At 37.0% G+C, this 17,595-nt stretch overlaps 1 protein-coding gene across 4 annotated transcripts in view; it reads right to left on the bottom strand.

Moving 5' to 3' along the window:
• The window catches only part of Ptprr (protein tyrosine phosphatase, receptor type R), a 299,949-nt gene that overhangs the window by 47,940 nt on the left and 234,414 nt on the right, over positions 1 to 17,595 (bottom strand). For all 4 annotated transcript variants that reach the window (XM_004632168.2, XM_023716324.1, XM_023716323.1 and 1 more), the window contains 4 exons: positions 15,380 to 15,566; positions 11,793 to 11,877; positions 2,847 to 2,926; positions 2,296 to 2,433 (listed from right to left, as the gene is read on the bottom strand). In XM_004632168.2, coding sequence (XP_004632225.1) covers positions 2,296 to 2,433; positions 2,847 to 2,926; positions 11,793 to 11,877; positions 15,380 to 15,566 — 490 coding nt within the window. The remainder of the gene's footprint in view (positions 1 to 2,295; positions 2,434 to 2,846; positions 2,927 to 11,792; positions 11,878 to 15,379; positions 15,567 to 17,595) is intronic.

Genomic DNA, 17,595 nt, shown 5'->3' on the forward strand with positions numbered 1-17,595 from the left:
ATTTTGATTTATGAACTTATATTTGAGTTTTTGGGGATAAACTCTGTGAGGCATATGTAGCATTTTTTATGTGTCCCAGGACTTTTTGCTTTGTTCCTATAAAGTACACAAAGTGCTACCAAGGTGTTACTACTTTTGATATTAATTATGCCACCTGACATAATCTGGTTTTAATATTCTGAGGTTTCTCAGTTTTATATATTCAAGAGAGCTGTTTTATCACACCAAAAGCCCATATTTAAACAAATAATTTTTCTGTTGTGGCCCTAATTTGGAAGGCAAATTTAGTTTTGTCTTTCAGTTTTTACTAAATCCATAATGTTGGCAGGTGCCCATTTTATGTAAGGTTGCAGTTACAACTCCTTGAATCCTAAGATTTGGCTCTCATTCTTATATGCAATTAAAACACCAGGAACCTTTAATTCTCTATTTTATACCTTTTAATTAAATTTTGACCCTTAGAATTTCCTTTAGTTTTTCTGGACTTTGCAATACATGCTATTTCCAATTTTACCCAGTGTCACTGGTTTGCAGTGGAAGTATTTCCATGTTATGTAATCAACCACATTACATAAATATTATAAATGTGCATACATGGAAGTGCACACATAGTGAATATGATTTTTGAACATTGAGCACTTTTTTGTTACAAAGCTAAAATATCATGTATTTTGAACAACTCTGCAGGAACTGTCAGTGACTTAATATGCTGTTGGACTGATGTGTGCAAAACACGTGAGAATATTAAGGATTGTACTCATTATAACACCTCATGCTTCCAAATCAGGCTCATAGAAATTTGTTCATTGGCAAGCCACACACACAGTTAATTTAGTACATAACTTCATTTATTACCAAAATATACTCTTTCCCCAAGGTAAAATTCATGAAAAATGCTTTATCTATTGTAATACAAACAAAGGAAAATATCAAACTTTAAAAAACTTTGTAAGTCATGGTTTTTAAGCCTAGAGTCTCCCAATTAGCAACAGGATTACACTATAATTAAGAGGCGTAAGCCACCAAAAGAGCTTAAGAGAAATCGCCATATTCCTAAAGTGTTACTGTCATGATGAAGCCCGGTGTAATGACTCTGGCAAGAGGACAAGCAAATCAAGTGTTGACCGAAATCAGGTGGTAAATGATCCCAATGAGATAACCTAAAATATAAGAAACATCTAAAAGAACACTCTTTAGGAGTCCTTCAATTTTATTTTTATAATGCAAAATGTGAAATAAGTGACACTGCAAACTAAACTCTTAGAAAAGTCTGGAAATAGAATCTAATTTTATCTTTTTTTAAATTTATTTTTTACTATTAAGAGAGAACAGTTGCTTTTTTGTCACTTCCTTCAAATCTTTCTTCCAAACTCACTTTTAAAAGTGTGTTCACCTTGTGCTCCCATTCCTCACTGTGGTCTGCTCTTTCTACCCATCTCTGCCTCCTGCTCAGTTCTGGTTTACCCCCTTAACCTGCTCTGATTTTTAAAAATAGTACTTATCTCTTCTAATATATTACATTTATTTATGAATTTATTATGTTTATCACAGCTTTTGTTTTTCTCCCCCATTAAGAACTTTTTTAAAAAAATGTATTTAGTACAGGGTCTACAGGATCTCACTACACAGATCAGACTCGTAGTGATCCTTCTGTTTTCAACTTCCCAAGCACTGGGATGACAGGCGTGTGCCACCATGCCCAGTCTCAGTCGCCATCTCAGTGCGCCCTGGGGGCGGGGCCAGCACTGCATACTGGGGATCAAACCCCGGTCCCTGTGTCTGCACAAGCAGGCACTTTATCCACTGAGCTATCTGGCCAGCCCCTCCCATTAAAATCTACCATGCTTTGGGTTTTAGCATATTTTATTTATTAATATATTTCCAACCACCAGAATGTATGTGTTATATAAAAAATGACTTGGGATATGTATAATTTTTTGTTTCCCTCTTTACAATTTAGGGAAATATTTTATAATTGTTATATACTTATTTGTAATTCATGGCTCCTCATATCCTTATTGAGATATTTGAGTACAAATGAAATATGCATATGTCACTTATATTGACTGTCTGAAGCAAAGTTACCATGTCACTTATATTGACTGTCTGAAGCAAAGTTACAACTGATACATGATATCAGTTGTCATTTGTTAAAAGTATAAAGGGAACTAGCCCTTAAATGTCTCAAAGTTTCCATTTTAAACAAACCTTTTAAAGTTCATGATGATTTTTCTTACCAAAAATCTCTTCAGGAGTAACAGAACATGATAACTTCCTGAGCTTTTGCCATCATACCTCATTTTTTTCTTTGAGTTTTGTGATCATAACAATGACGGGGCTGTCTTCTTGCCAAACCATCTGCCAGAAGTCATTCACGGTGTTGATCATGGGGCCCTGTGTGGCGATGAATGCTTTCTCCTTGCCGCCATAGCCCTGGTTGTAGTGAGGAGACAAAATTGTTGATTTACATTCAGGACTTACAGTGATAAATTAGGTGAAAGAGCTTCAGAATGAAAGAACTATGTTAGATTAAAAGAAACAAAGGTCGTGGTTGCTTCACTGACTCTAGCTCTACGACACATATGGGTGTTTTCCCAGGGGGTCCAGCCTGGTATCAGACAGCACCCAGCTCTCACCAGAGTGCCTGTGTAGGGACCATTATCAGAGACCCACAGGGCATTATCAGGGTCCACCACCAATTTTGACATGACTTTTAACAAATAGAACTCACTGGTAATATAGTTAAAACCAACTTAATCTACACTAAGGGCAAAATAAAATAATAAAATGAACAATTCCAAAAGTCTATATATTCACTAGAAAGAAATTTGTATTTATTTACTCACCCGGATATAATTAGCGTTGATGTAGGTGCTCAACGAATCAGTTACATTTTTTGGTTGTAAACATACTCTGCTGAGTGGATCTAATAAAGAGACAGGAAAGGCATATTAAAGAGATTTACTCTTTTATAATTCCTCAGGGACCAGCAACACACATTTCACTTATGCGCTGCTTGTCAGGCCTGTGCTGATATCTGTCTTTGGTCATGTGTGTTGGCGTCTCTCGATCCGTCTGTGTTGATTGAGGAACACTTGAATTCCATCTTGGTTTGTTTCCTCACATAAGCCTTGACAATCGGCTGAGATAAATTTACACTCTGTGCCATTTTATGGAATTCTGATCCTTGACCCTGTCTCACTTTTATGTCCATTCTCTTTTACTTTGCATTTGGAATTGGTGTCACTGGCCTTTTCCTATTGTCCAGGTGGGGCCAGGGAAAGAGAGGTTGCAAACATGAACCCCATTTATTTCAGTGAGTTGTCAGTCTCTTCATAAAATAAACAAAAAACATGCATTAATGCCTACTAGATAGCACAGAGTCCATTCTCAATGCTTACAAACGTTAATACTATTTGATCTTTGTAAGTCTAACAAAGGTACCTAAAATAATAGGAATATTCTTTCTCCAGTGTTCTTTCTTTTCAGATAAGAAATGGAGACAGAAAGGTTAAATGTTAAATGATTTGTCTGAGAGCACATAGCCAGGTATTGAGTAATAGAATTACTTTGCTATATGCTATCCTGTTCCTCTAATGCTAAGATAGCCATGGAAGCTCACATTTACAATGCAAATCTCAGTGGTCGCATCTCAATGGTTGCATGGGGTTTTCCTTAAACAGCTGCAAATTTTATGCATTTCAGTGGCTTTTCTCAGAAAATGGTATTAAACCCTGGGATGTCACAAAGAAGTACCCTTTCTTCACCTGTGCCTGTGCTGCACAGCAACACAGTCAAGGAGTTCCTCCTGTATTACAAGACAAAAAGACACGATCTTATATTTGCAGGTCAAGCTAAGAATGGCATAGAGGAGGTGGGTGAGAAGTGTTTGAGCAAGAAAACTTCATAGCATATGTGTGAGGGAGAATGGTGGGGCTGGGGAGATGGCTCAGCAGAATAAGTGCTTTCCTGGCAAGAGCAAGGGCCTGAGTTCAATCCCTGGTTCCAGAAAAAAAGAGAGAGAGAGAGAATGAGATTTCTTTTTCCAGTACTGGGAATTGAACTCAGGACCTTGTGCTTACCAGGCAGATGCATAAGCTGCTAAGCTATATCCCTAGCCTGGAGAATTAGAGATAATTTAAAATGTAATAAATCTCTGTAATGCCAACGTATTTTAAAATTAGTTTTACATATAATTGTTATTAAAGATAATAAAAGCTGTAATTAGTTTTAGATAAAGATTAATCAGCCCACGAAAATATGGGTTTTCCCACTCATTATGTGTTTAATATATGTCAGAAATAGAGTAGCTAGCAGTTTTCTGTGCATTTCGTCACTTACACAGTTCTATAAAGTGGATACTCAATGTTTTTAAAATCTAGATTATATAATAGAGACATAGAAAGGTTAAATAACTCACTCAAAATCATGCAGCTCATAAGAAGGGAAGCAAAGACTTGACTTTATATTATTAATGTTAGAGCTATACAGGATATCATCAGAGATTATGTTGAATACATGTAGCAAAAATTTGCCTGGTTAAGAGGATATTGAAGATGTATATGATACACATAACTCATATGCATATATTAATAATAATAGAACTAACATTAGGGTTGATAAAGCTAATTTGATCTGGATTTGTTTTTGTCTTTATTTTGTGGAACCAGGAATTTATTTATTGATTCATTTATTATTTTTTAAAGAGAGTACAAATTAGAATTAAAGCAGAAAAAATTACAAGTGATACAGAATTTCACTTAACAAAGTAATAGGAATTTCATAGTATTTGTTGTAATACTTAGTGTTGTTTTCCAACCAGTTATTCATATTAACAGATACATGCATGTAAAATTGGAAGAAGAAAAAGAGAAATGCTTAAGAAATTTAGAAGAGAAAAAGTACAAACAATTGAAAAAAAAGAGATGAAACAAATTAAAGCATTAGCTGCTTCTTCACTTAGACCAGCAGAAATGCACAGTACAGTTGTCCAAACCATCTTGCTTACATACATAGATAAATCGCTTTGTACCACTCCCTCTCCTGTCCTTCTCCTCAACTTAGTCTCTTTCCTTTTGAGTAAGTTCATTCCCTTTTCTCATTATCTATTATACCTTAATTTAAGACCTCGTACTTGCCAGGCAGGCACTGAGCTATATCCCCTGAGATTGGGCTTTGGTTTTGGCAGGAGAAAGTCTCCTTCTGCCTGAAACTACACATTTGATGTGTGAAGACCAAGATTTTATCTAATCTTTGAAGGCACAAGTCAAGTATCTATCTCAAGAATTTGATCATACCAAATGAAGCAAAAATAATCTAGAATATGTTAATAAATTCAAGAAATCATTAAAAGTTCCCCAGAGTAGCACACAAAGATCCTGTTCATAGAGTTAGGCCCTCATTCTGTTTCATCCCAAAAACTTTGGTAAAGCTCCTGGTGTGTTCTTTTGGCTATATTCAAAGAAGCAAGATGATTCCAGAGATAATAGAGGAACAGCTAAGGACCATCTGAGTCAGGGCATAACTGGACCATGACAGAAAGCTCTGCTAGTTGGCTCAGCAGCACGGAGCTCTCTTGGGACATGGGCCTTATGCACTCACTGGAATTTCTCCTGAAGAGATGTGGTATGGAAAACAGTCCTGAAGAAATGTAACCTTTTAGAGCAGAGGATGGGGACTCAGGAACATGCACTAGGTTGGCCTTATCACCTGGATCCTTCATAGTGTAGTACTGATGGGGATGGAAGCTGGTGCTCATTTCTCAAAAGCTCTTGATTTCCCCCAGATCTCCAGAAGTCACAACAAGATTCTGTGTTGATCATCACTTGCGCAGACCATCTCCACTGCCTAATTTTATTTGCTTAATGGTTTTTTTTGTTTGCATAATGTTGCAGTCACTTTTTATAAAGACATTGTCCAAATAATACACACACACACCTTTTTTAGTAACATCTCAGGCTCTCAGTGGGAACTCGGTAGGCTATACAGCACAAGGCTTTCTTTCTTCCCTATCCATTGCATTTAGTCGCAGTCAAGTGGCCAGATTCTCACATGCAAAATGCAGGAGGCAGTGACATGTATAACTGTCAGGTCACGGAAGCAGGTCGAGGGGTAAGGCCTTCCTTCTACCTCTTCTTACCTCCTCCTGCCACTTGGGATGTGGTTGCAGTGCTCAGCATTTTGGACAAGCAATGCCTTGGGATGGGGAAATAGCCAGCCAGTGGAATCTGGCTGCATAATGTGGCAAGGCTGCCACACCCACCTGAGGAGATACATTTCCAATGTATTTCAGTGTGACTTTGGTTGTATTTCTACATTTTAAAATTTCTTTTGGGAGAAAAATGTTTCACAAAGGAATAGTACTATCCCAAATCAGTTTTGCTCAGGGAGACAAGTAGAGTAGGATAGTCTACACATTTAGGTTTTGTGCATATTTGCAAGTTAGATTCAGGCTTTCTTAATGTCAGAAAGTATAAAAATGTCCACTAAGTATAAAAATTCAGAGCAAAATTTATTAGCGATATAATAAAAGGTATCCCTTTTGGCTTGCAGTTAAGCTGCAGGCTAAATAGCATTGCTTTTGGATCACTTAACAGTGATTGGATCAATCAGGGTAGCCCCAAGTTGCCAGCAGTACTAATTTCTTTTCCTTCTACCACAAAAACATGGTCCACTCCAAATCCTTTTCACTGTATGGAAGAAGCTATCTGTAGCAATCGCTGACCGCATGGGGCTATTGGACATTGCCACATAGCTACCATGCATGGAGAAATCAAAGCTTTAATTTTAATTTAAATTTGTATAGTCATCTGTAGCTAGTGGTTGTTTTTCTGGACAGTACAGACCTAGAGGATGAAATACCAGGCCCTTCCTAACTTAGTAAAGGGTAGAAGCTCTTGTGGTACCGGTGATCGAACTCAGGACCTTGCGCTTGCCAGACAGGGCCTTAGACTGCCAAGCTATCTCTCCAGCCCATAGCATCTCTTTAGTTGTTTTCCCCCAAAGCCTAATCAGTAACCACTTTCCCATGTGTACCATCTGATGTAGTCCCATGGATCTAGGGCCATCTCTCAGTATTCATTCTTTTCTAGTTCCTAGGCAGCCGCACATATTATGTTCTTTGCCTTCTCTCCATGGTGAAATCTTCACTCTTCAGGGCTTCACACAGGAAGCACATGCTTCTGAAGGCCCTTCTGGCCCTCCTGAGCACTATTAGGCACTCTCTTCTCTGTCTGGATTCCTCGAGTTTTATGTCAGTATAAATCTGGCATGGGAAGTACTCACACTTCTGTGTGCACTCAACGGATTGCGGCAAGACCCTGGAGGCCAAGGGCTGTCATTTAATTCACTTTTGTATCCTATAGCATTTCTACTTGCCCTGTGGTTTGTAGATTGCTTAATGCTAAAATTAATTTCTGTCAGAAACACTGCTTTTGACTATTTTTTTCTTAGCAAGAGACAAGAACACTTCTATTTCTTTACTATCCATTGATTACTAGAAATTTCTACAAAATACCTAAACTATTTAGGCTTGAGAAAAATCACACTTCCTTCAGTTTATTACATTTTATCTTTTATTTATTTTTATTTTTTGGCAGAACCGGGGATTGAACTCAGGCCCCTGTACTTGCCAGGGAAGCACTTATTCCACTGAGCCATCTCCCCGACCCCATTCCTTCAGTTTGTTTGTTTAATTATTTATTTTCCTTCAGTTTTTATAATGCTGTGTTCTATATGATTTACTGGGAATGCTATCAACTGCTATAAAATCTACATTTATGAAATTTCCCTGTCATGCTGAACTAAATTTACAGTAGAAGTAATTTATAGTAATTTTCAAGTACTTAGCAGCTTCCATTTTTAAAAAGCAAGAATACAACACATGACTGAGTAGGGGATAGTGTAGATTTGCAATCAAAGCCTTTTAACACATTGGCTGGGACTACTAAAACTTTATAATCATCATTATTTTTTATCACTACTGTTAAATTTTTATTAATGTTAAGCATTTTAAATCTATGTATTAGTCAAATTTGTATGATAATTTTTTCTGAGAAAATGTTTCTGATTTATATGTTGATATGGCATGATATATCTGGGCAGTTTCAATAATAATTATGAATATTATTTAAATACTGGTCATTTTTTATCTACCCTTTTTATTCTTTTCTTCTATTTCTCTTTTTCTTCTTTTCTTTCCTTCTTTCCTCCTTTCCTTTTTCTTTCTCCCTTCTTCCTTACCTATTTTCCTTAAATTTCTCTCTCCTGATTTCTTTATTCCTTCCTTTTTCTTTTCCCCACTTAACATGACTGGGCATAAGTATAGATTATTCTACCAAAGCTGTATTTGTTTGTTCTATCAAACCTGCATTTATAAAATTTCTCCATCCTGGTCTCCCTAAAATATCTACTATGATCTTAAATTCTCCATTTAGAAAATGAGATCCTGATATTTTGAGTGACATCTTATCAGATTTTTATCAAAGACTATTCTCTCAAAATTCTTAAGATTTTTTTTCCTCTAGGAAGAAAATAAGACAATTTTCGTAGCTTAATTCAAGCTAAGTAGAAAATAGGAGAATAGTAGAGGATTATCTATATCTTTAAGGGCCGGCAAGATAGCTCAGCTAACTGAGTACCTGCTTAGGCAAATGCAGGGACTGGGGTTCGATCCCTGGCACCACATGGTATGCCAGCCCCACCTTGGGCTCACTGAGCCAGCCACTAAGATGGCTTGGTGACGCATACCTGTAATCCCAGCGCTGGGGAGGCTGAAAGCAGGAGGATCACTATGAGCCTGAGCTGCATAGCAAGACCCTGTTCCAAATACATAATTTTTTTTAAGAAAAAAGTTAATTATATCTTCAAGGTGATTAGAGAGAGAAGACTCAGGCCTGAGTAGCTCATAGTCCATATGATAGCTGCTAGCTGTATGCAGCTACAGTAATTAAATTTAATTGTGTAAAATAAAATTTTAAATGGGTAAATAAAATAAATATATACATAAAGAAAACAGTTTCTCAGGTTCATTAACTGTTTTTCAAGTGCTCAATTGTCCCATGTGGCTAACAGTTATCATATTGAAAATTCGGAACATCTCCATAGGATTTTTAAAAAATGTATTCATTTAGTACAGGGTCTCGTTATGCAGCTCAGACTCATGGTGATCCTCCTGTCTCAGCCTCCCCACTACAGGGATCACAGGAGTGCACCACCTCGCCTGTCACCACACAACACTCCGTAGTTATAGAGCGATGACTCTGACAATTCAAGGTGGTGATTGTATGAAAACTCCTTGGAGTCACATAGAAATTGTAAGAGGAAGTAGGGCTCTTTCATGCTGCACCTTGGAAACTGCCAACTCTTCTCTAAATACAAGAGTATTTTCTGTAACTTATCTTAAGATTAATGTTGGCTGATGATCCATTAGTATTTAGGAAGAGAAGGAACCATTAGAAGGTTGCTAATCATCTTACATATACTATCATTTAATTTTTCCCATGGCCTTGTAGGATAGTGTTATTATTATTATTGTTTCTAGGGGTGAAAAAAGGTGGCAAAAGAAGATTGAACAGCTAACAGCAATTAAAAATGTCTTTTGTCAGAGTAGAAAATGAAGTCTAATTCTAATATCTATAGGAAACAAAATCTAACACAACTTGTTGCCTTAACCAGTGGCTCATTCGTTTGGATATTTAGTATTATAAGATAAAAACATGATTTAAGTAGAAAACATTACCATAATAGTACATCTTTGAGTATGAAATAATTGCCAGAATAAATAATGTTCTTTAACTTTGTATATATTATTTTATATTTATATAAATATGTTGACTATGTGAAATACATATAACATTTATTGTTATACTTTAGTGTGTGCTAAATAACGTCTTCTTAATATATAATTATTTTCTTCATTGATTTTGTGACTTGAGTTGCAAACATATTTTTATAATTAATATTTTTTATATTGCAAAATAATTTTAAATTCATTTGACTTCATCATTTTCATGTTCCTTTTAGAGGGTTTGGAGTCACAATGACATTGTCTTGAAAGAAATAGCTATCATTAATTAGTTCTTGGTTATCCATATACCTGCTGGAAAACATCCTCAAATTTCATAGCTTTACCATTTTCTACAAGGTGGCAAGCTTTTAATGCTAAGTGGAGTTTGTTATAGGTTAAAACAGTAAAAACAACCATGATAGTTAAAATCTTGATCATTTGCTAATCATCAATTTATGTAATGTTTTGAATTTGTTATTCATTTGAGTCTTTTCTGGTAATTTTCAAAGAATGGTGTGGCTTTCCAGGTTTTGTTTCCTAAGATACGTTTTGTGCAACAGGAATGGCTGAGGTGTTTGGGACAAAGGCGTTTTCAACAGAAAATCCATCACGGGTGACACCAGCTGTCAGCACAGGTGCCTGGGTGAGGAGTCCGCCCAGCTCTGGGAATGGAAAGGCTGACACAGGGCTGGGAAGCCATTGTCTGACAGCCTTGGGCAGGAAATAGAGCAGGCTGGACTCTGAAGTAGCCCCAGTAATTTCCAAGTCCTTCTGAAATTAAATGAATTAAATGATAGTTTGCATATATATGTATATATATGATAATTACGAAGGATATATATGCCCTAAACTTAGTGTTTTTTATGTTTTTGATGAAAATTTTAGGAAGGGAGAGAAGTTAGGGGGGGGGAGAAAGGCTTTAAATTTTCCTGCATCTTCATTAATATCTTTATTGGCCATCATTTTTCTTATAGTCATCTTATGGCTATGAAGTAATATCTCATTGTGGTTTTGATTTCTCTGATGGCTAATGATGCTAAACAACCTTGTACATGTTAGTGAGTAATAATCTTCTATAGAGAAGCGCCTATTCAAATCCTTTGCTTATTTTTAAGTTCTGTTATCTTTTTATGTGATTTTCTCTCATTCTCTGTGTTGTCTTTTTACTTTTCTAGGAAATATAATTTGAGACACTGAATGTTTGCTTATTTATTTATTTGATTTAATTTAATTTTTTGGTGGAACTACGGATTGAACTCAAGCCCTTGCACTTGCCAGGGAAGCGCTTATTCTACTGAGCCATCTCCCTGGCTCATATTTTTAGTGTTGAATCTAAGAACCACTGAGTTATTCCGGATTATGAAAACACAACTTTTTTCTTTTCAAGTTTTATAATTTCAGCCACCAACATGTAGGTGTCTGATTGACGTTGGGTTAATTTCTGTATATGGTGTGAGGCAGGGTTCAACTCCATTTTATTCCTATGCTTGCAAATATCAAGTTGTCTCAACACCAGTTTGGAAAAGACTCTCCTTCTCCTATTAATTGTTTGACACTAATGATTAAAATCACTTGGCCATAACATGTGGCATGCCAGAGTTTTAGAGTTATGTTTGCTGGAACCATGAGTTGGTCATTAGGAGAAGAGCAATGCAACATGAAGTTACTGTGAGGTTAGGTGACGGGAGAAGGCTTGTTTTGTGCTGTACAGCCTATATTATGAAATCAAGAAACATACTTAGGGTCGGCCAAATAGCTCGGTGGATTAAAGCACCTGCAAGCACGCTCAGGGGCCGGGGGAAATTTCCCGCGCCTGCTGTGCTGGCCCCGCCCCCAGGCACACTGAGATGGTAATTGAGACTGGGCGTGGTGGTGCGCGCCTGTAATCCCAGCTCTTGGGAGGCTGTAAACAGGCAGATCACTACAAGTCTGATCTAGTAGTGAGACCCTGAACACCCTGTAGACCCTTTCCTAAAATAAAAAAAGCAAAAAGAAAGAAACTTACTTGGCAAAATGGTCTTATAGCGATTTTTTGTTCCATGACGTGGAATGTCAATTTCTTTGGGATCCACAAAGTTCATTGGTATTTCCTACAAAAATAAATGATATCGAATTAGCGCACGCAAGGCTGACACAAAGAAAATCTTCACAGGGGGTTATTTGATCTGTACTTGACTGGGCTTCAAAGTCCTTTAGGAAACAGCAGACTACCGCCTCTGGCTGAGCCACACCCTTCCTTTTATAAACAGGTTGGTCGCGCCCTTTCAAGCTGACTTCTAAGAAACAGCTGTGTTAGACAGTATTATTTTATATGTGCTGGTTGAAGAGAAATAAAACACTTGCCTAGATTTAAAAAAAAAAAAACTTGTGACATAATTGATGGAGTTACGTGGGCAGTTCAAAGTCTTTGAACAAACAATAGTCAAGGTTTTTCAGATCTTTACAACAGTTCAATACAAAAAAATCTCACTATAATGAATTATTTTTTAATATTAGTCTTTATTTTTTTAGGCAAAACTGGTAAATGTAAATGTTTTTTGTTGATTTGAATAATGACCTAATTTTAAGATTAAGGAATAGTTTAGAATTGGAGCATTTCATTCATGATTATAAAGGCAATATTTAGTGAAGGACGCCCAGACACTTTCCTTTCCTACTTATTAGGACAATAATTTTTTTTTTTTTTCATCATTCAGAATACGTATCACAGGCCTCAAATGTCTAGGGAGGGAACAAATAAAGTAACAGTAGGTTTATGTAAAAGAATTAGACCTAAAATCATGTGCAAAAATAGGATTTGGTTTTCAAAGTACGTTTTCTAACACAAAATTGTCCAAAGGATTGATTAAATAAGGTTAGTGTAACAAGGTCTATGCTATTTAATGACTATTAAATACTAAATATTTGATCACATAAAATAACTTTTTATATTCACTTTCTCCAATGGAAAACTTTAACTCAGCATCCTAATTATTTCTTGAAATGAAAGACGTAAATTATAACTTAATTCAAATTGTTGGGTTGGGCAATAGCTCAGAATAAGTGATTGCCAGGTAAGTGCAAGGTCCTGAGTTGAATCCCAAGTACCACCAAAACAAAACAAAACAAACCCCAAATTGTTCTAGTTTTCAATATGAAAACTGAGAAAAGTCAGGCTGTGTTCTGAATTTCAGACTTGATATAGGAGAAGATCTGCTTATATTTTTAATATCATTAAGTTAACTTGTATTTTATACATTTAAAATACCTTTGCTCCAATTAAATATTTTCACTTTTTGTTCCAGATTACCAAAATAACCGAACTTGTTCAATGTTCAATAAAAAGCATGTTTGGATTATTCCATGTTTTTTTCTTTAAACATCTAGACTTATTTAGGACTTTTTTTTTTTTGCTCCTTGAATGCCTTCATGGCACTTTTGCATGGCTGGAGTGTTGTGGGGATCGAACTACAGCAAACTGAGGCTGCCAGCATTGTGGAAGCAGCCACTTAAAGAACGGAGCTAGGGCTAGGCCGCCCCATCTAGACTTATTTAATGGTTCATGAGGTTTTTTAAATATATTTTTTTAGTATAGGGTCTACAGGGTCTCACTACACAAATCGGACTCATAGTGATCCTCCTGTTTTCAGCCTCCCAAGCGCTGGGATTATAGGCATGTGCCATCACATCTAGTCCTCAATTGCAGTCTCTGCGTGCTCTGGGGGCAAGGCTGGCACAGCACACCAGGGATTGAACCCTGGTCCCTGCACCTGTCTAAGCAGGTGTTTTAGTCTGTTGAGCTATCTGGCCAAACCAATCATTCCATGTCTCATAACTTCAAGCATGTCAGTCTCTTTTGGCAAAATCATAAAATAGGTGGGATCTTTACTCCTTTCCTTCTCTTCCATTTTGCCTCCTGTTACCTGTCGTACACTGGTAACCTGTAATCTAGCATTTTCTTTCTGGGTACTCCATGTAGACTTCATCTTTCTTTGTTAAAGGCTGATCGTACACACAAAGGTCTACTATCAGCTCTAGAAAAGAATACTTAAGTGGGTCTTTAGTTATGAAGTGTGAGTATTTGTGTAAACAGGTCGAATACTGAACTACCAGGAATGAGCACAGTGAGTACTCAGCTACTGCCCCACCAGTGTTCACTTTATTTTCAAAGAGGGTCTCACTAAATTGCCTAGTCTATTCTTCTATTTGTTTGATTTTGTTTTGGTTTTGCAAATTGACCTCATGCTTGCCAGGCAGACCCTGTGCCACTGAGCTATATCCCTGGCCCCCTAGCCTGCCCTTTGAATTTGCAGCCTTTTCACCTCAGTATCCCCAGTAGCTGAGCATGTGTGACAACTGATTATGCTTTTATTCTTCACCTATAAAAAGATGACATACTACAGAGCTTCACTTCAAAACTCCACACGTATATTTTACTTTGAACACTCAATAGCCATGAGGGCTAGCAATTGATTTAACCCTTTTCTGGACTTCCTCAACATGATCTTGTTTTGACACATCTCAACCAACTCTAGAGTGACCAATTTGTTTTACATGATTGATATGGCTTAGAAAACATAGCTGACTTAAGGGTCAAGGTGTTCGGTGAAGTGAATTTTCCCTTTTATCAACAATTAGACTGAAGATCTGATCTGACTCCAGTATAGGTACATGTAGTCCTGAGTTACTCGATTTTAGTGTATCGGTAAGTCTAAATTTATCCTTGTCAACATATTCAGCCCATACTTCTTCCTTCTGTGCTTCTCATTTCATTCCAGAGCACAGTTTGTGTGCTTGTCTCTCAAGGCAACCACCTGAGTACTGTCACCCACTTCTCCATACTTTTGGTGGCTTCACCCAGGCAAGCCTACGTTCTGTAGATTGTTATGGATTCTTTCCACTTTCACTGATGCTATCTTAGCATAAACCCCCATCCAGGCTCAACAGAATTATTTCCAGACCTTCCAAATGCTTCCTTCTAGAGTCCTCAACACTGTGCATACAGTGATCTTTGTAAGACACAAGACCAAGTCCATACTCCTGGAGATACATTAAGATGTGGGTCTCTTTGGTTTTCCTGATGTTTGGATGTTTTCACTTCTCACCTTAATTTCGATGCTGCACTTACTTGAATAATCTAATTTCCCAAACAGCAACAGGAAAGCTATTTATTTATTTATTTATTTATTTATTTATTTAAGCCAGCTCAGCCTACCCTGAGGGCAGGGCTGGCACGGCATGTGGTACTAGGGATTGAAACCCTGCCTAAGCTTGCCTAAGCAGATGCTTTAGACAGCTGAGCTATCCGACTCGCCCAGCAAAGCTGTTTTTAAATCCTGAGCTGGCTCTCTTCTTGCCCAGATGCTTTGTGCCACTGTATTGCCTGGCCAGGCCTTCCCTACTCTGCCTCAATCTGGCCACAGCGCTGGAGCATGACTGCGTAGCCACAGCTGACAGATAGGATGGACCTGGACCCACTGTATTTTACCTTTTGAACTGAAACCATTTGTTTACCACATGCTGTTTGGACCTGGCACTTTCATTTCCATATATATATCTCTTAACTTTCTAATTGTCTACAAACAGAGAGGAATGAATAAGAAATAGACTCACCATGAATTCACTTTGGAGTAAGTGTGAACTCGCCACAACGTCCCTCAGCTGTGACCTTGTGAGAATTCTGCTAGCTGACTGCAGGTACTCCATGGCAACCTTCTCCCGGGGGGTTGGTACAGACACGAAGGGCTCAACAGTCCCCAAACTACTCATGTCCAATGTAAGAGACACATTTGACCCTCGTCTGCATGGGAGAAGAATGTTATTAGGTTTAGACATCACACAAATTACTTTGGTTGCAGACATTCATCTTTCTGTACATGCGTATAACTCAGTGAGAACTTGTACAGAAATAGGGACCACACACCTTTTCTTCTTTTTGTACCACAATTGATTCTAGCAAATATCCATAATTTCTTCATAGGAAACTGAAAATCTTATTGTTGCAAATAATTCTGAATTGAGAGGCACATTAATATTTATTAATGAGCATATTCATCACAGAAATAAGAGAATAACTAATAAGATTAAGTGAAGAATTTAGCAAAAGTGAACACATTTGAACTGGGAAATCAGACATGATGCAAATTATAATTCACATATATGTCTGAGAGTCCAGGCACCTAATGTTTTTGACAACAATATAGTGTACTCATGATTTTACTGAATACAGGAAGTACAAGAAAAATACCTCTTGAAATGGGTTAGGTATATCAGATAATGCATATATTGATTAGCTTGTTTTCTTTTCTTTTTTTTTTTTTTTTTGTATCAGGAATCAAGGACCCTGCAGTGGCCAGGCAGGTGCTGTGCCCCCGAGCAGATTCCAAGCCCGATTAGCTAGGTTTAGATAGGCCACAATATAATTCAAAGCATCAAGTTATATACCATAAAATGATGTTTATTTGTCAATTAAAACAATGATAAAAATTAAAAACAATCTCTTTGCTTTATTTCCAGTTATGTCAATTCAAATAAGATTAAAAAGTTTAAGAACACACACACACACACACACGCATATATAATATATAAATGAATCCTAAAAAGAAATCTTCTGTGTCCTACATTTCTTTATGTATGTGCATGTGGATGCATGTATAAATGTACATGTCATTTAATCTGTGATAAACTTATGAGACCATAGAAATTATAGACCTGTAGATTGAAAGGGAAAGAAAAATGGGGCTCTTCCAACTTATGTAGACCACCGTATGTGAGGTAGAGGGTATGTGGGACATAACTGTTAAATGGCATGTCCCTGTAAAACAGCGTGAGAGGCCGAGAGTTCAAGTGAGACACTCATTTTTACAAACTGGTAGATGTAAGGGACTTAGGTGTGTCTGAGGAAGTTAAACATGGTGTCAACTGGTTAGCGCCACATAGATGCAGGGAGCAGGGAGGTAGGAGCAGGGGGTCAAGACAGGAGAAGACAGTGAAACAGACTCTAGGGCCCAGGTTCATTCCTCCATTGACAATTTACCTACTGAAGATGGAGTACCATATAAGTAAAGAGGTGAGAAGATAAGTCTTGATATTTTATTTTATTTATTTTTTAGGACTTAATATTAAACAATGGAAAGTTATGAGAACATTATAACCAAGAGACTTATTAAACAAAAAATATGTCAATTCTACACTCATGCATCTGTCTGTGGTTGCAGCTTTGTTGTCATTCTATACTTTGATATGTTGTGTTCTATTTAATTATCTACATGAAGTATAAGTGTAGTATTAATTATTTTACTTGGTTGTTATTTAGATGATTGGGCATTTATTTTCTTTATGAATTTCTTATTTTAGTATATGGAAATTAGAGATGACTCGATTAGAGATGACAGGGTCTTGCTATGTGAAATCGGCCAGGATGAACTCACTGTGTGACCTGCTGGCCTCAAAGTCACCTGTGACCCACTGGCCTCAAAGTCACCTGTGACCCACTGGCCTCAAGCTCACAAAAATCCTCCTGCTTTGGCCTCCTGAGGACCAGGATTGCAGGTTGACTAGACTGGTCATGGCTGTAACCTGGCTAGGTTTCTAATAGTTGAAATATCTTTTTTTTTTCTTTGACATAAACACTATGATAAGTTTTTCTAAATATTTTGCAAAAACTACTGCTGGCAACTAATTTGATCATGTATAACACATATATACATCACATTAGTTACATTATTACACATTGTTAAAGATAGGAGATTCTATTCTATTCTTACTATGTTCCTACTGAATTTTTCAAAGCCTGTGCTATATATGCGAGTCATTTATTTATTTATTTA

Source organism: Octodon degus, unplaced genomic scaffold (assembly GCF_000260255.1).
Source record: "Octodon degus isolate 3935 unplaced genomic scaffold, OctDeg1.0 scaffold00047, whole genome shotgun sequence".
Lineage (NCBI taxonomy): Eukaryota > Metazoa > Chordata > Mammalia > Rodentia > Octodontidae > Octodon > Octodon degus.